The sequence below is a fragment of the Columba livia genome, chromosome 5, assembly GCF_036013475.1.
Source record: "Columba livia isolate bColLiv1 breed racing homer chromosome 5, bColLiv1.pat.W.v2, whole genome shotgun sequence".
Taxonomy (NCBI): domain Eukaryota; kingdom Metazoa; phylum Chordata; class Aves; order Columbiformes; family Columbidae; genus Columba; species Columba livia.
In genome coordinates, this window is record NC_088606.1 from 42723994 (window position 1) to 42751857 (window position 27864).

A 27864-nucleotide genomic window follows, 5' to 3' on the forward strand; every position below is an offset into this window, starting at 1 on the left:
GCCAGTGGTGGTAGAGCAGCCTTCCTGTACCTCAGCCCTGACCTAAATGGAGAACTTTTGCAATCAGTCCAATTTTTGTCACCCAGCCAGTCTTTGGCATTTCTTTCACAGCAGCCAACAAGACAAGTAGTTAATGACAGTTTCTGTTGTGGCAGACATGCCTGCTGAGAACTCACTAGCCCATTTCCTGATACCTGTTCATTAACTGTCAGTCAACCACAGCTTAACATCTTCTCCAGTCTGTTTTGGGAAAGAAGAAATGTTCAACCCTTCCACTTGCAAGCACCAGTGTGTCTCATCCACCAAAAAGCCAGACCCCTCCCAGAACACAATCACTGGGTTTTGTGAGGTGTGGTAAACTGCAAAACGGTATTCAGCAAGAATTTATATCTGCAAATGAAAAGATAAATGTTTGATATGCTGCTCATGAAATCAAGGCAGACATGAGCCCACATGGAAGTTTAATTTATGTGAATACTGTTTAAAAATCAAACATAAGTGTTTTGGGTTATAAAGTGACATAGGATTGTTGCTTTCTAAAACAGTGAAAGGCTTACAGACTTTTCATAACTATCAAAGACAATTTCCCACATTTCTCCACTGATCTTGTATTAGCGATTGTTGTCTAAATCAGATGAAAGGGGAACCTATAAGCATCACAACAGTAAAAATTCAGCAACTAAATTGCATCTCTGGAGAGATAGAGAAAAGTTCAGAATACCGTCTGAAACGAAGAGAGTAAAATTTCTCCTTGTTTCACATCTGTATAGTCTTTAAAAACTTAAAGAAGAGGAAGGGGCATAACTCCTCTGTATATCTTCCCAGAGGAATAGTTAGAAGCCTTCTCTCTGTCACAACATTAGCTAAAATGAGTAAGTAAAAGCTCCTGACGAATACGACAGGCTTCTGAATCCATTGATTCCATTTGCTCGTACTCTTCTTCTGGTTGTTCCATGTGTCCTGTGGCTGGGGAAGACCACACATCCAGCCCGTGTTCCAGGGAGATGTTGTGGAGCACACAGCAGGCCAGAATGATGTGGCTGGATTTCTTCGGAGAGTACTGCAGGGTTCCTTTGGATCCATCCAGGCAGCGGAAACGCGACCGAATCGTTCTGAACGTCCGCTCAATGACGTTATGAGTGGCAGAATGCGCCATGTTGTAACGATATTCTGCAGGTGTCTCAGGGATGTGCAGAGGGGTCATTAGCCATGTTCGGAGAAAGAAGGAGCTGTCACCTGTTAGCAGCAAAAAGGAAGAGGACAAGTTACCTACCTACAGTCAACCACAGCTTTCAGCTCTTGAACCTTAGTTTTCTGTACTACAGACACAGAACAATCTATGGCCCTGGCTGAAGCAGAAGGTATGAGAAAATATGAAAGAACAACAGTAACACAGGTTTACAAATGTGACAAAAGAACAAAATAAAAACATTCTGGTTTACACAGGGAAATCCTGGAAAAACACAGAATAATTTTAAGATAATTCATTTACTATAAAATACAGTGAAAGACAGCTAGACTAGGGCCATACATAGAATTAAAAATTGCATAATTTGGCTTAGAAAGGTGCAGGATGCTGACAAAATCTTAACAGAATGAATGTAAACTAATATATACAACAATCAGACTGTATAAAACACAGATTGGATGTTACTCTTCTAGAATTCTAAAAGAAAGATTGTACAAACTGAATCACAAATCTCAAGGAATTTGCAGGAAAGCAATCAAAAGTAAATATAACTTGTGCCCAGAGGCTCTAGACTCAAAGAAGAGCCAACATATAACAGAATTTCCACTAGAAAACAAGGATGAAAAATTGACTTACCAAGTAGCCAGCCATCTTTATGTAGCTCAGTTTCAAACTGGCTTGTGAGGGCTGCCTGCTGTAACACCGTGCAGTCAGGCAGGCTGCCTGGCCAGTGCGTTTCTGCACTCAGGAGGACTCCTCTGGCATCACACACCATCAGGCAGTTAAGGGAATGGAGACCCTTTCGGTTCACATAGGACAGGTCCTCAGCATTTGGCGCCTTGATTGCCACGTGGGTGCAGTCAACCACCCCCAGCACGCCCGGCATGCCTGCCAGCCCATAAAAGTCATCCTTCAGGCTCTGTACAGTAGCTTCATCCTCAGGAAAGTGAATAAACTGCGAGGCTCTTTCCACCAATGCCTCAGTTACATTGGTAACGCAGCGGCTCATGGAGGCTTGACTAATGCCGATAGCATCCCCCATGCGAGTCTGGAAGGAGCCGGAGGTATAGAAACCCAATGCGGCAAGTATCTGTGTCTCTGGACTGATGGCCCTGGACCGCTGGGTAGGGTGAGAGAGACTGGCTCCCAGGAGATCCACCAGGTAGTAAATGAACTGTCGGGGAAAGCCGTACGTGGATACTAGATACTCATCCGTGACATCCTCCAGCTTGAAGCGATCCAGAGTCCTGTGTCCGCGGCCATAGAGCAGGAGGTCACAGTCAAGAACCGCAATGGGTACAGCCATGGCTGAGGGCCAGGGAGGCCCCTGGGGCTGCCTTCGCCTGCATAAACCAAACGGGAAGGAGACTCAGGACGGCTTGTGCTGGTCAGCCTTTCAGACTCTGTTACCATCCAGGTTATGACACAAATATTTTTCCTTCTTTCTATCTGCTTTTAAAACCACAAGGGGCCGAAGCCGGCCGGCTGACTGCGGAGCAGACAACTCTCCAGCCCTGCCAGGCGCTGACAGGAATTTACTTCCCGTGACGGGCAGGTGACTGGTGCACCACAGCAGCCGCTTCCCGGGCTGGGGAACCGTCCCAGTCACCGCCGACCCGGCTGCCTTCAGACCCGGGGTGGCACAGACACGAACCGCCGGTACCCGTGGGTGCGCCCCCCCCGCCCCGCTGCCCTCGGGCGTTGTGAAACGGCCCCGCCGGACCCGGCCCGGCTCTGCCCGGACGCCCCTGCGCGCTGCGGGACAAGTGAGCAAGCCCACCGGCAGCGCCGGGCTCCCTGCCCTTACCGGCCTGCGGTCCCTTCCAGGCCGGGCCCCGCCCCGAGAAGCCCGCACCCGCCGCGCCGCGCTGCCCGCCGGCCCGGCCCCGCCCCCGCCCCCGCGGCGCCGTTACCGCACCACACTGAGGCCCCCGGCTTGGCCGCGGCAGATTCGCCACGGCAAGGGCCTCTGGGCAGGAGTGGCGGCGGGCGCTGCTCCTCTTGTCTCGGCCCCGGCTCCCTCTACTGCCGGCCCCCCAGCCCAAGGCGGTGCGGGTCACCGGGGAGCGACGACGGCCGCGTGTGGAAAGTGCTGCCGTGGACACCCAGACGCCTCCCTCCCTCCTCCTCTCCCTCCCACCGCCCGCCCGCAGCGGATGAAAACAAACAGCGGCGGCGATGGCGGCGGGGCGGCGCAGGCCGCGGCTCTGAGGGCAGCAGCAGCTCGACCCCCACTACCGGCCCCGCGCCCCCGCAGGCGCTGACACCCGCGGCGAGCCGCCGCGGAGCCGCCCGGCAGCGAGATCCCAGCCGGCCCGGGACCAAGGAGAGGAGGTGGAGGAGGGGCGCTGGCCGGAGCCCCAGGGCGGCCGCGGGGCTCCTGGGGCTTGCAGGTCGCGGGCCCGAGGCCGCGGGAACCCCTCCGTGCCCGGGCGGGGCGCTGAGGAGACGCCGGGGCACGGCGGGGGAGCGGGGCGGCGGGTCCCCATCGGGCAGCCGGGCCTCCCCGCGGGATGAGCCGCCGCGCCGCCAGCACTGCCGCCCCCGCGCAGGTACCGGGGCCGGGCCGGGGTGGGAGCTCCGGGAGCCTGCGGGCGGCTCCTCGAGGGGAAGGGGATGGGGACGTGGGTTTGAAGGCTTTGTCTGCGGCTTCGTGTCTCCGTTTTACTTTCGCTTCGCTGCTCGCTCAGTGGGGGTTTGCTGCAGACCCGTGTGCGCGGCCGCTGGGCTTTGGGCTCCTAGGGACTCAGTGGGGATGGGGAGGGATGAGACCCCCTGAAACCTCGCTAAGTGGTGTCTCTTAAAATGCTTCAGGGCCTGTTAGAAATAGGTAGAACTTCAGACCCCATTGTCCATTGCATAGTTTTCCTGTAACATGCGAGTTTACTACCTGTTAGGGAAGATCAGGGATTTACAAATCATTGCATCTTTCTTTCCTGTTGGAGCTGGCGCGGTCAGGCTTCCACCAGTCATTCCCATCGATTCGGTGGGAGCAGAGCCTCCTGCCCGTCAGTGAACAGGTGGAAAAGGGACACTTTGGACCGAGCCTGCGGATTGCGTAACAAAGCTAAAAAGTGGCGTGACTAGGCACGCTGTAAAACCACAGTAAATTACTGCCTTAGCTGAAAATTGGTTGGCCGTGCAAATGAAGTCTAGGGCATCTCCAGATCGTTGCAGGAGTGGCCTGACCTGGTAGAACCCTCCTTCCTGTGGCAAGAAAAAAAGTAATTCTGATGAATTAGGTGGTGTTTAAATGTCCAGAAGGATCATACAGGATCACTTTATTTTGCTTAAATGGTATTGTATAATTTCAATTTTTCTGAACGTACATTCACATAGAAGTTGAGACCTAGTGGTTATATTGGTTGTTGTAGTACAGGGTACATAGAAGCAGGTTCTGGTTCAGGCTGTATCCTTTGGCCAGACAAACAAAATTAGAGGATGGACCTTTGAACTGACACCATTTTTAGACCTTGGGGAAGTACAGAATGTAACTGCCGGTCAACAGGAATTACTTAACTTTGCTTTTAAGCCAGTGGAGCTGGCAGTTTTGGCATTAATAAGATATTCCCTTAACTGGGAAGTTATTTATGGGTTATGAAGCAAATATGTTTCCTGATTAGCAGGAAAAATCGCCTTTTTATCAGTCAAAACTTAATCATATGATGAACTACAGAGACTTTGATTTGATCAGGGTGTTTACATTATGTGAAACAGTTTTTCTTCTAGATTCTACTCTAGTCTTTTCTTAAAAAAATCCATAAACTTTAAAGAATGAGAGTGGCACACCTTAAAATTTAGATCTGTTCCCTCCCTCTCCCTGGGTTTCTGACTAACCTACTAAGAAGGCAAAATGGAGACTAATTTTAAGTAATTGTAGGATGCTGGAGTTTGACTTGTAGGCCCAGCCTCGAAACAGAGCACTGTCTTTATGGACATCTTTTTATAGTTGCTTATTAATGTGCTCAAAATACCTGCTTGCAGTGAAGCTTCGTGGTCATTGAAGAGGATGTTCTAGGAAAGCTTTCTTGGCAGTCGAGCCTATTTGTCAAAGACACTATTAAAAGCTTCAGGAACTTGCATGTGCTTCTTGTTTACCTGCGTGATTCAAGAAGGCTTTTCTGGAGCTTCACATAGGACATCCTCAGAGATTGGATTTGGCTCCTATATTAACAAGGAAGTTCTGAAAGGGTGGTTGGAACAAGGAGCCTGGTTGGGAGGGCACAGACAGGTAACCGGGAATGGGATGAGGACTGTTCGTGGCCCTCTGCTTAGAGCAACAGCCCTTCTGGTTTCTTCCCTCTGCCTTTTCTAATTTCACCCTGGGATAAGAACGCTGAGTAACTGTTTTGCATTGGTAAATATCTATCTGAAAGGAAAGCAGGATGACTTGAAGTTGTAGCAGCCGTGTTCAGGGTGAAATTGCAGAGGAGGGAGGTGAGGGAAGCGGCCTGTGTGTACTTTCCCCAGCAGCGATAATAATGCGTGGTATGTGTCAGGTGCTTCTGCTCCTTTCCTGTTTATGTACGTGAGTGTGAGACAGACAAACAGCTAAATCCCCAGGTATGGAGCACATACGGTAACACAGGCGTGCACGGGTGGACTGTGCACCTGCTGTGTGCTTGGGTTACAGGTATCAGCAGGCGGCGGAGCTGCTCATGTGCCCGTAGCTGTGGTTTCCCTGGGCTGTACCACGGTGTGAAGGGAAAGGCTCTTGCAGTTCATTGCATCATGCAGATAGGGTGCCATCAGCTTACAGTGATGTGCCCTTGTTGTGATTTATCTCCTTGGAGAAGAAGAGTATAAATACCAGTTGAGTGTATAAAGCACAGTACTTAGATGTTAAACCATTGAATAAGCCTTGTTTTATTCTCTGCTTCATAACCTCATTAGAAAGAGTAAGGCTTTAGTAAAAAAATCCACATGTGGCAGGTCTCCTTTGAACATCTGTCTCTGACATTTCTGTTTAGAGCAAAGTGGAGACAAAGGCATATAAATAAAGCCAATAGTATGAAAGTGAAGGTTGCAGGAAGAGGGAGATAAAGCAAAAAGCTGTATGGCCAAGATGCTTGTTTTTGCTTGTGAATAGCCTGTGTGTAAGGCTACAGCAGTGGGGTATCAGTTTACTTAAGGGATTAGTTGGTTGAGGGAGAATCAGTCATCTGTGGGTTTCTAACCTAGACCAAAGGTTATTTCCTTCTAGTTATTATTCAGTGTAAAATAAGACAGCGTCTTCTGTGAGGTAAGCATATGCCCAGATACTGGCACTTAACAAGGAGCTGTGCTGGCATTGCAACTTACCAGACTTAGGAAGCTGAATGAGTTTGGTAGAACTAAGCTTAAAGAATTTCCTTCCTTTTCAGGTCAGCTGGTGGCAGCTAACCTGAGGCTACAGAGGCATTTTTGTAATTAAAATATTTGCTGTAATTCTTGGCCTGTCTTGACTCTTATCAAGAGTGACTCTAAAGGTGAACACTGTCCTGACTCTTAGCAGATATCAGGTAATCAATCACCAGAGACCCTCCTGCAAAAATGAGGAGATGGTGGTCATCAGATGAAAGCCTTTAGACATGTCAGGAGCTGAGTTCCAAGGTCCCAATTTCCCCCTGAAATTATGGATTCCTGACAGGAAACCTAGCCTGATACTTTCTGCTCTACTTTGGGCTCTGGCAAGACAACTGTTGCTGGAATTTGGAGCTTGAGAGGTAAGAGTATGAATATCCAAATGTTTTGTGAATGTTACAGGTAGTTTGAGATCTCGCAGGAAGAATCCCAATTTTGCTGCAGCGGAGCAGAACCATGAAGCTCTCATTCTTTGAACCCTGAATCTAAGACATGGCTCTGGTGGCTGTTTCTCTCCTCTCTAGGGATATTTGGGTATATAGTAATTAGAACTAATTCCTATACTGTACAGGGAACCATGCTGATTATCTGCTTTGTTTCCTTCCCAACAGACCAGTGAGCCTAACACCTTCCATTAGTTCCTGAGTGTCTTGCAACAGTCAATACCAGAATTCTTTTCCAGCCCCATAAGGCAAATGTAGGTGCTTTATTTGACAGCTTTCCTACAACATCAGGATATATACTTCTTTGCAACTGACTCTAGGGCTCACATAGAAATACCTTCTCACTTCTTTTCACATTAAAAGCTAATGTGATTTCTCTTGGTATTTAAATGTCAGCATTTTCTTTGCTGAGAAAAAGATGTATTTTTAATGCATTATTTTAGTGCCTGTATCAGCCAGGTTTTGTTCTAGATCTCTTGTCCCCACAACCTTTAAAGTGGGGTTTGACTTAATCTAGTTAAGTCAAAAAAATAGTAACATGTCATTCTTGCTTATTTTTTGTAGTGGGAACTGTCTATACTAAAAGCTTGTGGTTTTGTTGTTGGTTGGTTAGTTGAAGTTAGGGTGCTGCATCAGCTAAACATTTAGCTCTTTACATACTGACTTCCTTTTACAACCCCCCAGTAGAAGAGATCTGTACTCTGTTTACTGGAGGTAAAGGCAGGGAAAGAAAGCATAATACTTTTGATGAGGAGGTTGAAATATCCAAAGGATAGTTGGATAATGCATTTAATGTTGAATTGCTTATGACGTTAGTTCTCAAATTAAATTATAATTTGTAGTGAGAACAGTATGTGGTATGAATATAGCCTAGGAACTTTTAACCGTATTAGATGTCCAGCTTTCTTTTTATGGAGTCATTCACTTTTCTCTATAAAATGCTTTATAAATTGCAGTACTCTTATCTAGCAGGCCTTCTTACATGATGCTCCCAAAGCATTACTTAAAATAGGCATTTACTGTTATTGAGATATTTTAAATAAAAGTTCTGCATGTCCTCTCCTCAGTCTCTGTATGATTATTAAATATGAAGAAACTAAGGGACAGAAAAATTGTGATTTATCCCAGGCCATGTGATGTGTTGATGGCAGAAATCTGATTAGTGCCTTGGCCTGCCTCGCTTCAGGGGTTGTGCAAGTTCATTGTATTGCTAGAAACAATCGTACATTGAAAAATAAGGCAGTGTGAATGTGGGAGCTAAGTATCTGTTGTCAGATTTCAAGAGAAGCGAACAGAGAATTTTGGTCTATCCCTTGGCAAAAATGTGTCTTTTCAGTTGGTTGTAGGTAAATTTGTAGCCATATGGGTTTACTGCAGGTACTATTTGTTGGAAGTAAAGCAGCAGCGTAGACTGTTCCAGCAATGGTTTATTATCTAGATTTCAATGTCTGCTGAAATACCACTGGAATACTGTTTTTAGAATTTCAGTCTCAAGAAGACCATTTGCTTGATTTTGACCAGTGCTGATAACTGAAGAGATGTTATTTCTAAAGCAAGGACTGCCATGTCAGATGGATAGCTTGGTATAGAATCCAGCGATTGTGGTGTTGGGATGTTTTGGGTTGCGGTTTGTTTGGTTGGGGTTTTTTTAATTAAGATAGCAAAATTGGAGAACTTGTACCCAGTTTTAATAGTGAGCCACTTTGTTCTTCCTTTTCTAGTATCTTGCACCAACCAGATAAACTATTCATGCATGTTTATACCTCACACCCATGCCAAGTTCTTAGCATGTTAGGATTTTGACAGGCAGAGGCCTTTGGTGCCTGTCATTTCTTTTGAGGTAGCCTCTAGTGGCAAAATATTTTGAAATATTGAAATCCAAACAGAAAGATTAATAAATACTTAATTCCCTTGCCTGTGTTGTACTTCAGGTTGCCATATGCAATGGACACTGATCTCAGTTCCCAGGACAGGAAGGACCTGGACAAGTTCATCAAATTTTTTGCTTTAAAGGTAACTTTTTCTCCTGTGGGCAAATGCTGCTTCTTTCTTTTTTAAGAAAAGCCATGCTTACCGTGGCTAGAGTAGCAAGGTTGGGATTTGGGGTGGGTTTGTTTGGTTTTTTTTGCTAAAGACCAAAGCAAGAAAAGCTGATGTCAAATCTAGGAAATTCCTGAGAATAACTAGAATAACATAATTTCCCCTTTTTCTATCTTCATATCCTTTTCCTTCCCCCAGAAGTGTCCTTCTGTAGAATCAGTTATAGGCACTTCACACCTCATTTTTTTTAACTTTGAATTTGTCTAGCTCAGGTTCCAAACTGTGAGCTCTGCTGAGCTTAAAACATGAATATGTATCTTGTCCTTTCTGTTCCAGACGGTACAAGTAATTGTCCAGGCCCGACTTGGAGAGAAAATCTGTACCCGATCATCGTCCTCCCCAACAGGCTCTGACTGGGTCAAGTCACATTTTTTTTTAAAGCTTTTCTATAACTGTTGGCATTTGTGTGTGTGTGTGTGTGTGTGTGTGCAGATGTGCATGTGTTGAGAACACAATGTAATAGTTACGGTCTTGTGTAAACAATAATAACTATTCATAGAATAACTACTCTGTTCAATTATATTTACTGATGGTGTGTTGTTGTTGTTGTTGACATGCAACCTGTCACTCTGGGCTCTGAAGGTCTGATTAGAGGAGAGATAAATGATACTTCTCAGCAACTCTAGCCAGCTAAGGCGCACTTCCAAGATCTGCTGGGAGTGGGGGGATGAGTTCCTTTCTGTCGGAATTGCAACTCTGCAATTCAGGACTTCATAGTACCAGGCTTTATTAAAATTGAAGAGACTCAGGAACTCAGGATACTCTGTGCATGAAGATAGGACTTAAGCAAGGGACAAGGAATGTGTTTTATATGATAGGATCAAGAAAAATGTTTGAATTAGCAGCCAAGGAAATGTTTGCAAATACGAAAAGCCTGAGCCCATCTGGGAATTTTCTGTTTCATAAATATTTCAGTGAACACTGACCTAGTATGTTATATATGGGTCTCTGAGTCTGTCTGCAGTGTACAATCAGGCAGTTTTTCAAAGAAATACAAAAAATTAGAATCATCTCTTTCCTTCTCCAGTTCAACTTAGCAATCAAAGATATACCAGAGGTTACTCATGAAGCAAAGAAGGCCCTGGCAGGACAACTGCCCGCTGTTGGACGGTCTATGTGCGTGGAGATTTCTCTCAAAACCTCAGAGGTGAGAATTGAGTCAAAATAGATGCCATTTTTTTAACTTGAATCTTAAATCACCTACTAGAGCTCCTGCCCTTTAGTTCAAGACAATGTGAAAGTATCTTCATTTATGAAGTTAGGTAGTATGCTTATGAAAAGAAATGTATTGTTTAACAGAAGCAATTCACTGCAGATATCTGAGGCCAAACACACAAATGGCAGAGCAGCAAAATTTAGTTTCTTAGACCATGAAGAGCCATTCTGAGGGAGGTATTTCCTCAGGTGATCTAGTTGTGCAGCAAGACTTCCAGTGCACGGTTTTCTGTTGCATTAAAAGAAAGTGGGAGCCAGGAGAAATGTCTTCATTGAGGGGTGTGGCTGTTGCTGATCACTGAGATGTGAAAAGGTTTGTGGTCTGAAATGAGCCTTTGTTTGCCATCCTTTCTCTGATCCAGGGGGACTCCATGGAGCTTGAAATTTGGTGTCTAGAAATGAATGAAAAGTAAGTGCATTGTTCACATTTTCTTTGTGTATGTGTATTTATTGTGGCTGATGAAATGGGGAAGCTTGCTCAATCCATGGTGATGACTGAGAATGTATTGGCTGTGTGACCTGTGACACTTCAGAGGGAAGACCCTGCTTTATCTAGTGCAGCAGTCGAAGTGTTTGATATTGGTGTCAAGAAAATAAACTAGTAATTTTATTCCTTCTTCATTATTCTATTACAACTAGCATGCTTTCCTAAGATAACAAGAATTCATATACTTAGTAACGACAGATGTTCTTAATACTGAAAAGATGTTTCTGTCTAGTAGAAGGCAATTTTTAGCAATTACTTCTGCAACAGATGACTAGATTGAAGGAGGGCTCTTAGGTGGTTGGTCAATAGCAGGTAGCCATGCCAGGGCTTTATTTTATCATTTTGTCAATAAAACTGACACCAAACAATTACCCCAGTCTAATTTTTATTTTTAAAAAAATCCACAACCAAACAAAACCAAACAACTTAGTTGGGAACAAGAGACTAATCTTTTTCTTTTGTGTCCTATAGGTGCGACAAAGAAATCAAAGTTTCATACACTGTATACAACAGGCTGTCTCTGCTGCTGAAGTCTTTGCTTGCTATAACCAGGGTGACTCCAGCCTACAGACTCTCAAGGAAACAAGGCCATGAATATGTAATATTGTACAGGTGAGGCGGAATATTAAATTCCCTGTTAGAGATACAAACAGCAGAGGTTGTAGACTTTCACCGTGCATCTGCAAATGTGCTAAAAAGTGATAATAAATTCAAATTATTTAACTGCTACTGATCAGTGACAGAAGAGAACTTTGGGCTATATATCACCTTATAGCCTCCATCTGAGCCACTAAAAGAAAAACTAAGCACAGGCTGTGAAGTATTATTCTTTGTCTGACATCTTGAGAAGAGTGCAAAAATCCTACATGCAAGCCCTGGTTAAACTGCTCTTTAGCATCCAGTTGTCCAGCGTCTGGCCTGTATTTGCTAAATGCCTGTCTCCATTGCGCATAACTGCAATGCATGCTTTTGCGGTGTAGATTCAGACTGTCTCCTGCTATTCCATTTTAAAGATGAATTCTCAGCTCCACTTCCTGCAGTCCTTGCAGTTTACTCATCCAAATAGAGAGTTTAACTTTTTCGCCTGTGAGATCTGACTGACTTGTGGTTCGTCGTTATCACCTTCCAGTCTTTGTTTTTGGCTTTGAGAAAAGTCTTGGACATGTTTCATAGCTAATTTAAATGATTCTAAATCTCAGGTTTGTTACCATTTACACAGCTGAGAACTTAAAAAGAAATCCCAGCCATTTCTTCATTTTTGCCTTCGTTGCTGGCTTGGCATATACTTAAAAGCAGGTCTCTTCACAGCACAGTTAATCTTTCATGTTGTGTGATGAGTGTGATGAGCTTTTAGACTCAGACCTGTCCATTAAGTTTATACCACATCACAATTTTGCTCTGAACTGTAGACTTGCCACAGAAGCTTAAAAACTTTGAGAGATTTCTGATTAGACTACCACTTTCTATTCCTTTTTCTTTTTACTTGACATGTCTTCCTCTGAAGTAGCTGGAAGGATTCTTGAGATGGTCATTCTAGCCACATATTTTTTTTCTAAAGAGGAAAAGTAGTTCCAGCCTTTTAACTCATAAAATTAAATATGGAATAAAGATATGTATAGCATTATGTCCCCAATGGACCTACTACTTCTTCTTTTTCTTGCAGGATATATTTCGGCGAAGTACAACTGAGTGGCTTGGGCGAAGGTATGATCTGCAACACACACAAACTAGAGCAGAACTGTTTTTCCATACTGGCCAGCCATTTATTACTATTTGTAAGTGCCACAAGGAAAATTAGGTCTAAAGTTTACACATGCTTTTTGTCAGGATCTACCACTGAAGAGTCATGACAGGTATAATGGTGGTACTTTGACAAAATCTAAGCTGATTGCCATTTTGACTCTAGTGATCTGGAACTGAAATAAAAACATGGAAGTATGTTGATAAGGGATAGGACTGGTAAAGGAGATCACGAGCTACTCGGGAACAAGAAGCATTTCAGAGCAATATTTTAGACCAGGATAGGAAGCAACATCAGAAGTCTTGGAGGTTAAGCCTATCAGCCAAGCAACCTAGTGCTGCTGATTTGTTATGGGTTCTATACATGTCTTTGGAGTTCATATTGCAAGGGATGATGGAAAAGCTATCAAAAATCAGACAATGTAACCTCAGAATGTAAACATATGGAACATAAATAATCAGTGAAACTGATAATCATTCCTTAACCTTATAGGTTTCCAGACAGTCCGTGTTGGGACAGTGGGTACTCCAGTGGGCACCATCACTTTGTCTTGTGCCTACAGAATCAACCTTGCTTTCATGTCAACCAGGTGAGAAAATGTGATCAGGCCAGAAACCGTTTTACAACAACATACTATTAAACCCCTCATATTATGAGCTCCTAAGTTTTTAGCTTCTGATTGTCCTTTCCTGCTGAGATTCTCCTTCATGGAGAATACTCTCTCTCACGCTTACATCTTGCAGCAAGGGGAGTATTTGGGTAGCCCTGAGCCAGACTTTAGAACTCCAAATTGTTGATGCATGCTCAGAGTTGCAGGGCTGAATTGTAAAGGTGCCCTTGTCCCATTAACAGACACAAGGGTTTTCTATGACGGCACCATGTATTGGGATGAGAGTAGAGAGAAAAAGCCAATAACACCATTGCTTGTTGCCTTGCAGGCAGTTTGAGAGGACCCCTCCTATCATGGGGATTATCATTGATCACTTTGTGGACCGTCCCTATCCCAGCTCTTCACCCATGCATCCCTGCAATTACAGGTAACGAAACACTGAGCTGAAGTCATGGGCCATGGTGAAGGCATCAGTTATGCCCAAATACAGAGCCTTTTCCACTGTTTGCTGACTGCGTGGAAAGGGACACTGGAGGATTAGTGTCAATCATGTTGACATGGCTGAGCGCGTGAGGAAGGGTGACATTTTTCTCCTCACGTGGAAGACAGAGTGCAGCAAGCCCCAGTATTTTCCCAGATACCTTACAGAAGCATGTGGACATGAAGGATGTTTAACGTTGACTGCCTTTGGGAATTTGAAAGTGTAACAGTTAATCCTGCTGTAGAATTACGTGTTCAGAGGCATGCATCTCCAGATATTTCCATTGGGGAAAGATCAGAGTTTAATTTATCTTAATAGGTGGGAATTTTGTCTTCTCTAAAATGCACGTGAGGGCACTCAGATTGGGACCAGTGGTATTGTTTGACCGTGGTTCTGTAAACACCAAAGCCTTTAGGTAAACAAACGAAGGGAAGTGTTTATATTTGGGGGGTAGAAGAGGAGTACCTAGGGAAAATTCAATTTTTCATACCTTGTTTTCCTCAGTTCTACAAGTAGATAAGAGCCCTTCATCAATTCTCCTTTCAGCTCCACCCAGATACTGTCAGCGTCTTGGCAGTATTTGTCCCAGTGTGTTTTACCATTTGTTTTAAGGAATATTTCCAGTTAGAAAGCTTTTATTTTCTTGCTGCTTTAGAGCTGGTGAGGACAATGGTGCAGTATACCCCTCAGTGGAAGATTCCCAAGAAGTGTGCACCACGTCTTTTTCCACCTCTCCTCCATCTCAGGTAAGAGAAATCAGGGTCATTTTACTCCTAGATAGAACAGTTGCTGCTAAGGTAGTGTGCCTACTCCTGACATCAACTACTTTGCAAACAGGCAGCCTCCTGCTCCTAATTAAAATCTAATGTATGGGCTATTTGTATCATTACACTGAGTAAAACCTAGTTAGATACTAATTTCAACAAAAAGCTAGGGGACTAGAAAGATTGAAATACTGAGAAAGATTGAAAGAACCTACTCTTGTAGCTGGGCTGAGATGTGCTTGAAAAGCATAGCAGTGTACTTATGCATTCACATACTAATACTGCTGGAAGAGGAATTCAAGACATTGGTGTCAGGCACTGTCAGTAAAAGTAACAGACTGACACTGAGAAAAACACTGAAATATCAGGAAAATGCTTCTAGCACAGTCATATTTTCTGCATTGCAGAATGGAAAAACAGGAAAAAGACAAAAGCTGTATTTGGTGGACCATCTAAAACTAGTTGGGGCGCAGGAATAAGTATCAGTAAACAAACTCAGTCATAGTATTGAACTAGGGACTTAATACTCTGTAATTCCACTTACCCATGCAAATGTCATTTAATTTTCAATTTTAAAATAAACAGATAGTGGTTTCCCTCTGAACATCAAAACCAGAAACTCCACTTCCTCTTCCTGCTTCCTCTACTGTCCTTACGTATTTGATCCACAATTCTGTATTTTGAAGACTTGGCCAGATTTGCAGTTGTCTTATAGCTTTAAATATTCAGTTGTGTCCTGCCTTCTTGTCCAGCCAAGCAGGTGGCTCTATTGGTCTCTAAAGACTCTAAGTCTCTTTTGTTGCTGATGTGAAACATAGAATGAAGTATAATTGGAATGCTGTTCCAAAACGAAAGAATTTGCTATGGGTCTCTGCACTGCTTCAGAGGAATTAGTATGACTGGTTTAGCAGAATGTGTTCTACTGTGTACATGAGCTAGAAATGAGCTTTTCTTAGCAAGCATTTTTGTGCCAAGTGGATTTTGGGTGATGGGGCATCAGGCAATGTTGAACTAATCAGCTAGCACTCACGGTAAATCTGATGGAATAAAGCTTTTCTTACTCCGCAATACACAGCTCAGGAGATGGGTTTGTGGCAGAGTTGTGTCCTGCCTTTTCACAAAATGGGTTAAATGCAAAATGTTTCATAAGGAAATTTCCACTGGCTTGCTTAAGCCAGTGTTACTTAACAGTAATAGTGTATGTAAATGCATTGAAGTTGACATTTCCCCAGGGGACTTGAAGCTTTGCTGTCATTGAGAGGAAAAGCTTTATGAAACCAGATGAACCTTGAGGATTCACATTAAGCATGAACCTACATTCTTGCTTTTCCTGTTGCTCATAGTTGATATATGCTCTGCGCTTATTTATAAAGCACCTGACAAGTCTTTTTTACCACAGTTAGAATTGTAAGGCTGTCTTGCAGAGTGGTCTCTAAAGTAAATTAGAAGGGGGGGAAAAAAAAAAGTTAATTGCTTTCTCCAGCTTTCTATACACAACTTAATGTGTAGGAAAACACTGGGAACTGTGTGGTTGTGTAGGCAGATTGTCCAAATCGCTGCCTGCCTTCTCAGTAGAAATTAGGCCTGACCTGCACAATACAAGGGAATAGTTGGTACCTTATCCCTGTGAGCTTGCATAGGATGTCTGCGTGTGTTGTGGAGTAACCCAAAATGCAGAAGAAAGTCTGGCCATGGGTAATAACCTAGAAATTAAGCTTTCCTAAAACTGAAAACGGTTGGTAGAAAAATGACTGGAAGAAGGTACAGCACTTAACCAGGTTTGGATTGCCTTTTTGGCATTGGTACCCTCTGTGAGACAGTGTTTACTCCTGGAGTGTCATGCCTGTTGATGGAGTTCTCTCTTCACATCAGTGTGTTTGAATTGCACCTTAGTCTGGATCCTGTTTACTCTAAGGGTGTAGCACAGACCTGCCAAGATATGATCCCTCAGAATGCTGGAAGATTAGGAGTATGGATGGATGGAGACGATTGAAATATATGTAATTTGCACATTTTAAAAAACAACAACAAAAAAACCCGAAACAAAACAAAATCCCAAACCAAAATGAAAAAACCAACCACACCAAAACTCTTGGCTTTTTTCTGGCATCCGCTCAGCCTTGTCCCTCCTAGTTGGCTGGTACCAATTCTAATTAACTGTGGAACAGAGTCTCTGGCAGTTACTTTCTGTCAGTGTTCTCTGGAGTCTAAAATAATTACCTGAGTTGAGTGGTTCACTAAGATTGGAAAACAGTCAATTCTTTACAGAATGAAGGTGCTTCTGGCAGTACTGAGGCTTCTGCTCTGTGTGTAGGTGTGGCTGCTGCAGCCAAAACCTCTTCACTAGCATTCAGTTCATCCAACTCTTTATGGTTCTGCTCTGAAGTCCTTCTCTCTCTTTCTTTCTCCCTCCCCTCCCCCCCTTCACTCTCTCTTTTCCTTGTTTCCTCTGTGTATCTGTATTTGTGCACAGTGTGTTTTTACTGTCACAAAGACACATTTTCAGACCCCTCCTCCTGTGGTGACGGACACCTTGAAGGTCCCAGTGATGGGACTGGCCTTTTCACATCAAGTGAGTTGTCAATGGAATATGCTATACATGGCCAGATATAGTTCTGGCATGACAAAACAAAACCAGGACAGTACAAATTGTCAATGTGGAATGTTTGTTGTGTGTGGGAAAGGCTAGTGAACCCAAAACGGGCCAGGCACATTATCGAGACTAGCTGCTTAAATGCCTTTGCAGATGAAGGTCTCCCAAAGACAGGACAAGCACCTGTCAGTCAACAACAGATGTTTGCAAGGATTGTTAGTGAAATACACCCACAGTAAGTTTTCTCTTAACAACAAGTGTCCCTAGAACCTGCAGTCATTTGTGCTCCATTCAGCTGAACTAGCATCATGTGGATAAAAGTTCTGTGCGTGATTCAGACCCCTGTAAATGATGTCAGCATTGGTGCTGCTGGAGTATCACATACAGAGCTCTGAGAGAAGTGTTCCTCTTGAGGTCAGGCAGGCTAAAACAGAAAAGTTGTGTTTAATCCAACCAGCTAGATTTCTCCCTGGGAAGTGTAAGGGACCTCTCCTGGGTTTCACCATTTCCAGCACTTCATTCCTAAAGCAATGTCACAAGGGTTAGCTTCCCAGTTCTCTTTACCTAGCACATTTATGGAACTCTGTATTCTTTGGCTGAAGCTATTTGAACAGGCCTTGAAAATCGGCTGTTTTAATGTGCAATGGGAATGGGACCAAACAGGTGATGATGCAGTTGCATTGGGGAAAAAAGTGTGAAATGTTAGCTCTTAAGTAGCTGATGATGGTATCCATGCTTTTTCCAGTATGTGAAACAGGCCTGTAGAGCAGAGCTTCCCTGAGACTGGATGTCTGTCATACTTTGCACAGCCTCCTCCTGTGTGTGTAGGAAACCAGTTTTATTTCCTTGTCAAGACCCAGATTTAGTCCCCTGCAACAAGAAGTTTTACCTTAATTATTGATGCCAATTAAAATCTAGCATGGTTCTGCCAGCCTGAAATGTTGTGCTGTGCCTCTGACTTTTCCTGTTCCTTCTTCATTGACTGATAATTATTCAGACTGTGGGGTGTTCCCCTTCCTCTCTCTTCTCCCTTTGCCCTTCTTGTTTTTTCTCTTCTTTCTTAGCTTTCCAGCTCTCGTCTTTCCTATCAGCCTGCTGCCCTGGGAGTTGGATCAGCTGACATGGGGTATCCTGTACTCTTTGCTGGTGGCTTGAACGCTGCACACCCTCACCAGGTACTTGTAGAGGGTAGAACAAGCGTGGCCGGTATTGCAACCATTTGTGTCACTTGTACGTCTGAGAGAGGCCTTGAACCTCGTGAATGTATTGGCAATCAAGTCTGGCAGGAATGAAAAGAGTGTAAGGTAAATATAGAGAAAGCACAACTTGCAAAGGAGCTGGATATTGGCTCCTCAGCATCCCTTACTCTAGTGGGGTAGCGGTCATGTGGAAAAACTACACCAAGAGAATAGGCACCAGACTTGTTTGTCTGCACGAGCATGCCACTGATTCCAAACTTGGGCTGCCTTACAGAGCTGCTGCCCCTGTAGCTGTCCAAGCACAGCCCTGTAGCCCAGACAGAGGATACACTCACAGTCCATATTGGCGTATTTGCATCCATTCATCAGATAAATAGGCGGTTGACAGTAGTATTTTTCTGTCTGTGAAGTTGCTGCTACACCAGTTTTGCAGACGCAGTGATGGTAGAGTAGAAGAGAATAGACTGTTTCAGTTGGAAGGGACCTACAATTATACTCCAGCTGTCTGACCAGTTCAGGGCTGACCAAAAGCTAAAGCACGTTATTAAGGGCATTGTCCAAATGCCTCTAAACACTGACGGGCTTGGGGCATCAACCACCTCTCTAGGAAGCCTGTTCCAGTGTTTGACTGCCCTCTCAGTACATAAATACTTCCTGATGTCCAGACTAAACCTCTCTTGGTGCAGCTTTTAACCATTCCCACATCTGTCACTGGATACCAGGGGTCAGAGCTCAGCACATCCCTCCCCACTTCTCTTCCTCAGGAAGCTGTAGAGAGACATGACATCATAGCAAGAGGATATGAATTTGGGTTTTTTTCCCTCCTTTCCTTGAAGCAGAGGACCTATGGCCATAGAGCTCTGCACTGTAGAATGGGCCTGAAGTGGACAGGAGTGAAGTAGAAAGGGAATTAAAAAAAGAGTTTGTATTGTGGTGATCAGCTTCTACTTGACAGCTCTCTCAGCCTCATGGGGACTGGAGCCCAGTCATACCGCAGAAACCCCACAACTTAGTCCCAGTATGATGTAAACTGCTCTGTATTGCACTGTGGTGTTCGCCTGATTTTGAGATCTCTGACTTGACCATTCCTCTCCATCTCAGTTGCTCGGTCCAGGCAAAGAGGGGGGAGTTCCCCCAGTTCCTAGCCAGCCAGCACATGGCACTCAAGCTGACCAAGAGAGGATGTGCACCCCACTGGATGGAGTCCACTACTCAGCAGCTACTCCTTCTAGTAGGTAGGTTGGGTTTAGATGATGCACCACTTGTGCTAGCCAACTTACAATCCTGTTAAGATAAAACCTTTTGTTTTCCCCTTTTTATCTATTGTTTGTAGCATAACTACTGTCTTTCCATCCCCCAAAACAACAAGCAGCTTTCTCCGATTGGGGCTTCTTCAGCCTTTCTCCAAGCAATGATCTCTTCCACCTACTAACACCTGCTAGTCATTGTAAATTTTTTTTCTTTTTTTTTTTTACTCTCTCTACCAGTTTTGCTTATTGTAAAATAACCAGGTGAAGCAAGTTCACGAGTGAGTCTTAAGTGCTCCAGAGCCTGACAAAACCAGTTGAAGTTACCCCAAGTTCACTATTTTATTAAGAAACTTTAGGCACAAAGTTACTTAAAAAGAAACAATACAACCTCAAACTGTCCTAAATCACCTCTCTCTCAGCTAGTAAATGCCTTTTTTTTTTTTTTCTGTTCAACATATTTATTTCTTGTGAAGTCCCTGTTGGGGTCACATAGTTCTAAGTCATATATCTTAAGCAGAGATTTTGCTATGAGGAAACCAAAAATCAGAGTTGTACTAGAACTTTCCTGGGTATGCCATGTAAGTAGGCCTCTTCACAGAAGACTCAAGCATTTTGTCTGTTTGTTTTAAAGTTCTGAATAACTGTGGTAGGAAAGAAAAATGCACCACAGGTCACAGACATAACTAATAGCCATACAGTGAATTAATCATACTGGCAGTGGCAGTTGTGATGTATTACACTGCTGCCTTTGTTACCTAAGTGACAGATACAGTTCTGCTTCTTGCCCTCACCTGACAGATCTGCGACTACTGTATGACTGAAAAAATAATAGTGATGAACAGGAGTTGCTGTGAAAGTGCACATTCTGAAGTTAAATGTCCACCCCCAAAAGCAAAAGCCTATTTCAGTTGGCAGCAACTTTTCATTCAACTAGATAGTTTTTGTCCAGCCTTAAACAAAAGTCTGATCCCACAAGTGTCCCACTCCCTTGATGACCAAGGAGGAAGGTGTGGTACAAGGACAGAGATTTCTGTTGTCCTTCTTCCAATACTAGGAGTAAACCCAGAAAAATGAAAAAGTCTTGTGAGGCATTGTCTATATTGTTTGTGCCATGAGTCACTAATTAGGCCATTTTCTTCCCCCAGTGAGGACACAGAAACGGTATCAAACAGCAGTGAAGGGAAGAGTGGCTCCCCACATGACCTTTTGGAGACCATCTTTATCCGGAAGGTGGGAGCTTTTGTCAACAAACCCATTAACCAGGTAACTACCAGTAATCTTCTCAGAGGGCACCATAATACCCTGCTTCTCCCATCTGCTCCTACACCAAGGAGCAAAAAGCAGCCCAGTGCCAGGGCAACCCCAGAGACAGACAGCCTATTCCTGCCTGCTGCATTTGCCTACAAGGTCTTGTCAGAGGCTCATTTTTCCTAAAATCCTTTGGGGATGTGACAGCCATTGAATTTGCCTCACTTTGCCAACACCCTATCTGGGTGTGGAAGACTTGATACTCCACTTGGGTCTTACAGTGATCTGCCACAGGTTCATAAACTGGGGGAGCTGGTAGCAAGCCTCCCTTTCAAGGGACATGTAGTAGACCAGTTCATCACCAGTAAGCAAGCATTTAAGCTCAGCTAGAGCACCTTGGAGATTGGCCTAGTTCCTAGGGCTGCTCTTTTAGCCCCTTTGCATGGATGAAGGAGAATTTTTTGTATTTGCAGCAGTTCGTTAATGCTTACTTATATTATACAAGATGTACAGGGTGTTGCAAAAAGATGGGCCCGTTTTCAAAGATATAATGATTTCAAATTGGGTCCATCTTTTTGAAACACCCTGTGTATAAACAATCCCATCTCAGGGACTCACCTGCATTATTAGGTCAGCTCAGTACAATCTCCGTATTTTATGCCTTTAAAATGAGGTTGTCAGCCTCCTGCCCAACTGCCGACGTGATCTTGGGCAATTTTTAGCAGGCCCGACAAAGACTTTCAACATCCTTTTCTGTGCTGGGTAAGCAAAGCATCTTAGTGAAATTCTGTTTGCTGAATCTCCTCAGGTGACCATGGCCAACTTAGACATTCCTTTTGCCATGTTTGCTCCCAAGAATGTTGAGCTGGAAGATAACGACCCCATGGTAAGCCTCTTCCAGAGGTATAATATGTGTCTTCTCAGCATCCCTTATGCAACATCCATGCTGTTCCCTACCTTGAACAGACTTTGTTTTTCAAGCAAAGAACTAGTTACTCAAATTTGTTTGGTTTCAAGAAATCTCCCATGTTGAGTCTTGGGCTCTTTAGAGATGCAAATAACAACATGTGTTTGCTGTCCCTGCTGTAGCATGTGTTTATTGTCCAACCTCCTAACTGCCCCCCCACTGTCAAAATACACAGGCAGATGTTATGGGAAGATCAGTACTCACCATCTTTGATTTCTTGGGCAGGTCAATCCTCCTGACTCCCCAGAAACCGAATCTCCTCTACAAGGCAGCTTACACTCGGAGGGCTCCAGTGGCAGCAGCACAGGGAACACCCATGATGACTTTGTTATGATTGACTTTGTAAGTGCCCTCATCAGTGCTCTCACATCACACCTGTGGCTCACACAGGCTTCAGGTGCTAGTACAGTGGCAAACGATCTAAGAGTAGTTTTCAGTGGGGGTGAAAAAGACCTGTTATTCACATCTTGACAGTCCCAAAACTGCAAAACCACTGATGCTCAGAACCAACAGATACAAATCAGATGGTTTTTCATTCCCCTACCAACAACTGGGCTTGGTGTCCTCTCTCTAATGCCTAAAGGAAACAGATTCCAAGGAACTGCTCTCTTCCAAGTGCTCAGGAAAGCACAGATCTTGGCTGTTCTTTAGTTATTTAAGAACTGTTATTCAGTTATTGCAGCAACACTTGTAATGCCAAAATGTTTACTGATAGCAGGTAATGGCTTTACCTGAGATCGAGGCAAAAGGGAAGCCAATGTCTCTGAATGGGAATTAACAGCGGTATCTTTGATTCTAGAAACCAGCATTTTCAAAAGATGACATTCTTCCAATGGACCTGGGGACGTTTTACCGTGAGTTTCAGAACCCCCCTCAACTCAGCAGCCTCTCCATTGACATTGGAGCGCAGTCCATGGCAGAGGATTTGGTATGAAACCCTGAAATTTCTGTTTGTGGGAATCATATGGACTTAGTCTTAGTTTGAAAAAAAAAAAAAGAAAAAAAAAAAGTTACATCTTCAGAGAATCATGGAATAGTTTGGATTAGAAGAAACCTTTCAAAGTTCATGTAGTCCAACCCCCTTGCAATGAGCAGGGACATCTTCAATTAGATCAGGTTGCTCAGAGCCCCTTCCAGCCTGGCCTTGAATGCTTCCAGGTATGGGGCATCTGCCACCTCTCTGGGCAACCTGGGCCGGTGTTTCAACACCCTCATTGTAAAAAATGTCTTCCTTATATCTAGTCTGAATCTACTGGGTTTTAGTTTAAAACCATCACCCCTTGTCCTATCACAACAGGTCCTACTAAAAAGTCTGTCCCCTTGTTTCTTATAAGTTGCCTTTGAGTACTGACAGGCTGCAGTAAGGTCTCCCGGAGCCTTCTCTTCTCCAGGCTGAACAACCCCAACTCTCAGCCTGTCCTCACAGCAGAGCTGTTCCAGCCCTCTGGTCATTTTATTGGCCTCCTCGGGCCCCTGTTGAACAGGTCCATGTCTTTCCTATACTTCTCAAAAGAGAGACCCTGCCCAAAGGGGGTCCCTCACTAATACGTTCCAGACAAACACAGATTTGTTTGTGGCACACCTGAGCCTCTGAACCTGGTGTGTTTATCTCCAAGCCAAAAGCTGCTGCCGCATACTTGCTGTGGCTGTCATGGAAACCCCCAAAACTAGTCCTGCCTCTGGCGTGTCGAACTTAGTGGCAAACTAGGCCTGATCTTGCAGCCTGAGCAGAGGTAAAATCCTGGTGTGCCTGGTGAAGGTCATGTCTGGGCGAGTGCTCTGTTGGGCTCACAGGCATTGTAACATACTGTGGGGAGAAGTGAATACCAAAGGCTGGAGCTGCAAGTGACTTGATGAAGGCAGTGACGTGAGCAGGTTATTGTGCTGCACCTGCTGGCGGGAATTGCACCCGTTGAGGCCCCTGTGCACCTACTGTTCTACAGAACAAACACGCTTTGGGCACAGTGCCCTTCTCAGGGTCACTTGCTGGATGCTGCCAGAGGACTCTTAGTTTTGCACATGTGGGAAGGGGAGCCCAGAGCAGTGGAGAGGAGTTGCATGACGCAGAAACAGAATTTTTACCTTAGAGTGTGTATTGAAAGCTTCCTTTTATCTGCTGTGAATGAGCCCTGATCTGCACCCTTTTTAACCTTTCCAGGATTCGTTACCAGAGAAGCTGGCAGTCCATGAGAAAAACGTCAAAGAGTTTGATGCCTTTGTAGAAACCTTGCAGTGAAGCTGTTTTCCAGTTTTGCTGCAGCAGTTCTTCCTCCTCAAGGCATCCTGGAGAATGACATCAACAAATATCTCCATGGCCCCTGCTCTGCGTTTTGTCTCACTTTGACTAGTTCCTTCCATCAAGTGAGCTTTCTTTGATTGCTCTCTTCAACAGCAGATACAGCTCATCTGCTGATTTTCCTCAATGCCACCGCATAGTTCTGGTCTGCTTTTTCAGCTCACAGTCAGTTCTACATCTAAGACTTCAGTAGGGACACAGGAAGTCAAACTCCAGTGTATGAAACTTATTTTCTCCGCAGTCTCTGTTCTGTGTGGAGGGGCTTTGTGAAAAGTTGCCATATGCTTCCTCCAAGGGTCCTACGGTGTAAGTTCCCTAGGTATAGCCTCTTGCTAACAGACCTTTTCCTACAGTCTCTGATCCTGTTAGAGCATGGAAAGCTTTGGCTGATTTCCAGGGCCTGTGAGTTCAGCAGAGTCAACAGTTTTAAGTCCAGGACGTGCATTCCACAGAACAGGGCATTTCATCCCGACTTCAGCGTGAATGCCTGGAGCCCAGGAAGAGGCGTCAGCTTTGGGACCTGTGTAAAACACGTTATCTTTGTCTCTCTGCTTCTGAGGAACTGGGTCTCTACACGGTCGTTTTGTGTGAGGCCGCCTGTTACACTGGCTGAGAAGCAGGAATGAAAGTACAGAAGCGCTTTCCACATTTCCTTCCTGAGTGCACTGACACTGGGCCATGCTGAGTTAACCAGCGTTGACTGTTGGCACACCTGCACGTGGCAGCTGTGATGACGCTGAATTCGTAGTCTCTGCTTCCGAAATGTAACTGTAAATACTAGGAATCCTATTTCTTTAGGGTTGTGTAACTAGCAGTCTTAGTCCAAGATTCTTTCCTCTAACCCTTGCAAACCTTCCTGCTTTATGGTTAATAGATGATCTTAAGAATCAAGAAATATTTATTGCTTTCAAAGAAACCTATATTTAAAAGATGTTCTGTTTTCATGTAGTAGTGCGGGTCGTTCTGCCCTGGATCACTGCAGACAGCAAGTGTGCCATGGAACCCTGGCCAGTGAGACTGGTCGCTCTTTGCAGGAAAATATCCAAGATATTTATTTTCTAAGACAGACTTGATTATTCTAATATAATACTCTGTTTTGGGGTCTGTGTGTCCATTACATCTAGTCAGGCCCCACTGATAGAATGAAATGCACACATCAGTCTAACAGAGTGGCAGGGACTTGGTGAAAAGCTGTATTCTGATAGGCATGGATGAATTTGCAGTGTTCTTCAGCCATTCAGAAGGCAGCTTCTTTGAAGAAGCACATTTTTGGGGGAGCTTATGGTACTTTTAAATCAGCTGGCTTTTGATTAGCTGAAATTTTATTTTTGTAATGATCTGGCTATCAACAGTGTGACTGGCTGGCAGTGCTCTATGGTTGATTTGGCTGTTGCGTGTCTTTTACCTGGTATAAGGACAGTGACACTAAACACAAACTTAGATAAGGTAGGTCTTCTTGTGGCGCTCATTCTCCTCCTCCCATGTGTAACTAGAGTGAGCAACTGCAAGACCCCTTACTGTCCTAAAACACTTTTCTTTCTTTCTACAGAAGTGGGGTTGTGTTGCCTCAGTACTGAGGAACCATCTCACTTTCCTTAGAGTGGCTGAGGAACCAGCCTTCTAGTTAGTGCAGTGTGGCAGCCTCTTCAACTTGGCTGCATTCTTAATTGAAAGAGATTGTTAGCAGCAGACGGGGCAACCTCAACTCCTTTCTAGAACACTACTCTGTGCTGCTGCTAGAGCAAGGAACGAAGCTCGGAATAGAGCTTAGAGTAAGGTCAGAGCAACACAATGCTTTGAACTTTACCAGCTTTTTTGTTGAGTGACAGATATGTCCAGTGGGAGGCTGTGTGAGCTCCAAAACTCTAGGCAGGAGCTTTATTGAAGGAAAGCTGCCCACCAGAACCTTTTTATCACACTCAACCAATTCAACTTTTCAGCAACCTCACACAGAAGTTGCTTAGTCCTTGCAAAATAAGATGCACAAAAATCTAAGCAAGCTTCCAGGACAAACAGCTCACAAGAGGGCTTAATTACAGATACTTGATCCCTACAGTCAAAGCCACCTTGTTTTCCAGGTGGAAAGGGTCGCAGAAGGGTGCAGGAACACAAGGAATTAATGGATTGGCTGGCTCTTGCCTCTGCTCAGGAAGTCGGTCTCTGCCACCTTGTAGAAAGCAGCTCACAGACAGATGGTTGCTGTCACCTTTCTCTTAGTGTATGAGCTGTACTTGGGAAAGTGACATGATCTGGGCTGCAAAGCAGCAGAAATGGGGTAAAGTGCTGGTTCACACTGTATTAGTGGAGAAAAACAGACTTAGTCTGAGTATCTAGCCAGTGCTACTGCTGTCCTCACACTGACAGGCTGTGGAGTTGGCAGACCTCATGCCGTCCTTGCCGATCCCATCCAGCAGGTCCCCTGAGCCAAATACTCATGCTCATTTGTTGATGCAGTTCCTAACATGGCTACAGCTGCCATATCTCATGAGGCAGAATGCCAGCATAGCATGTTTTCTCTACTTCAAAAGGCTGGACATTGGCCTAAAGAAGCTGCTAGTGTTGAGCTGGATGGCCACAGCAATAATGAGATTCTCCAGTGCTGAGTTATGTGCCTCTTCTGGACATTCCTCAGTTTCAACACATAGTTGCTGCATCTAGGCTCTGAGTTCCCTGACCACTGCACAAATGCTCTGCTTCAGGAAAGATCCAGCTGCTGCTGTGGCCTACCACAGATTGTGTTACGAAGGCTGTTTATTTTAGCAGCTGTCTGCTCGATTCTCTATTAAGGACAGTACATATGTAGCTGCTGATTTATAGATACTTTGGGTGAAGGGGAAGGCTCCTAAATTGTATTGTTTTGGAAATACTCTCCCAATGTACGTAAAGTATTCAAATAATTTCCAGTAAAACTTTTACGTAAGCAATGCTCTGCTCTGTGCTTTTTTCCATGTGTACTGACAGGTCTGGGACAGCCCCAGCCGCTCGCTCTTTCTCCTCCAGGAACGGGGATGCCCGGAGAACAGCTGGTTGGCGAGTGCAGGATGGAGCAGGTGGCTGCCTCCAACACCCAGGGTAAAATGCATGGGTGCGTTACAGGGGGAGGCAGTCAGCAGGATGCTGGCGAGACCACCTTACTGGACAAAGGATAGCAAGGGAGAGACAGAACAGGTGCCTGGCTGGTCCCAAATGCAGGTGTGGGGAACAGTCACACAGTGTTTGGCCCTGGTGCCATCCCCAGTGAACTGGGAAACTGAGTTATCTGCGTGTCCTATTCTAGCTGAAATATTAACTTGCCTCCAAAAGAAAGGGGGGGAAAAGGGGGAAAAAAAACCCAAAAACCAAACCACAAAGACAAAAATACCCTGCCCCACACACTAGCAGAATTTGCATTGCATGTGGTTGCTACTACAGGTTTAAAAGGAGTGTGAGGATGATTTGATCTGGTAGAAGAGCCAGAAGATGTAAGATGTGGAAAGTAAGATGTGGAAAGAACTAGTGTGGGTATCCCAGCAGCAAGAAATGCTGGTGAAAGAGGACGCTGTTTGCAGCATGTCATTCATGCCAGCCTGATAACCAAACTCGACAGCTGTATCTAGTGGTGCTTAAAGGTTACCTTATATAACACACAGTGCCATGTAAACTGCTAACACCTTCCCTTTAAAGGAAAGACAAGATGGTAAAAATCTATGTGTAAATATAACAACTGCTGATTTAAGCTGCAGTGTAGAGGGTGTCTGGCTAGCATAAAGCAGAGACAGTGGATAAAATGGCATGAATGGAAAAAAAAAAGGAGAGAAAAATGACTGTGTATATTGGAAGCGTCTAGAAAGATAAATACTCCAGCTTGAAGAACAAGAGCAACTTTAAAAGCAATCTTAACCTTATCTTCAGGAGGTAACACAGCAAACTGAGTATCCCATTGCAACCTTACCGGTAGT

General features: G+C 44.5%; 2 protein-coding genes across 17 annotated transcripts; one reads left to right on the forward strand and one right to left on the reverse strand.

Annotated features, from left to right (window-relative positions):
• Positions 1-444: 444 nt before the first annotated feature.
• HARBI1 (harbinger transposase derived 1) lies at positions 445-4238 on the reverse strand. 3 transcript variants are annotated; one of them, XM_065064723.1, is made up of 3 exons: positions 4080-4238; positions 1826-2532; positions 445-1236 (listed from the first exon to the last, which is right to left on the reverse strand). In XM_065064723.1, the coding sequence occupies exons 1-3, from the start codon at positions 4166-4168 to the stop codon at positions 860-862; spliced, it is 1173 nt and encodes a 390-aa protein (XP_064920795.1). In that variant the 5' UTR covers positions 4169-4238; the 3' UTR covers positions 445-859. The 3 variants fall into 3 exon arrangements, with proteins under 3 accessions (XP_064920795.1, XP_064920797.1, XP_064920796.1); XM_065064725.1 differs by lacking the exon at positions 4080-4238 and adding an exon at positions 3108-3261; XM_065064724.1 differs by lacking the exon at positions 4080-4238 and adding an exon at positions 2997-3114.
• Positions 3504-26850, forward strand: ATG13 (autophagy related 13). Of its 14 annotated transcripts, none has more exons than XM_065064703.1 (19): positions 3507-3741; positions 7144-7229; positions 8907-8988; positions 9352-9432; positions 10103-10222; positions 10653-10699; positions 11249-11389; positions 12441-12481; positions 13011-13107; positions 13457-13555; positions 14265-14355; positions 16847-16945; positions 18031-18141; positions 19267-19400; positions 20561-20678; positions 21472-21549; positions 21856-21972; positions 22430-22558; positions 23789-26850. In XM_065064703.1, coding segments are annotated over exons 2-19 (1665 nt in total). In that variant the 5' UTR covers positions 3507-3741; positions 7144-7227; the 3' UTR covers positions 23867-26850. The 14 variants fall into 14 exon arrangements, with proteins under 14 accessions (XP_064920776.1, XP_064920781.1, XP_064920784.1 ...); XM_065064706.1 differs by having other exon boundaries at positions 18058-18141; XM_065064704.1 differs by lacking the exon at positions 7144-7229 and having other exon boundaries at positions 3504-3741.
• The last annotated feature ends 1014 nt before the right edge of the window (positions 26851-27864 follow it).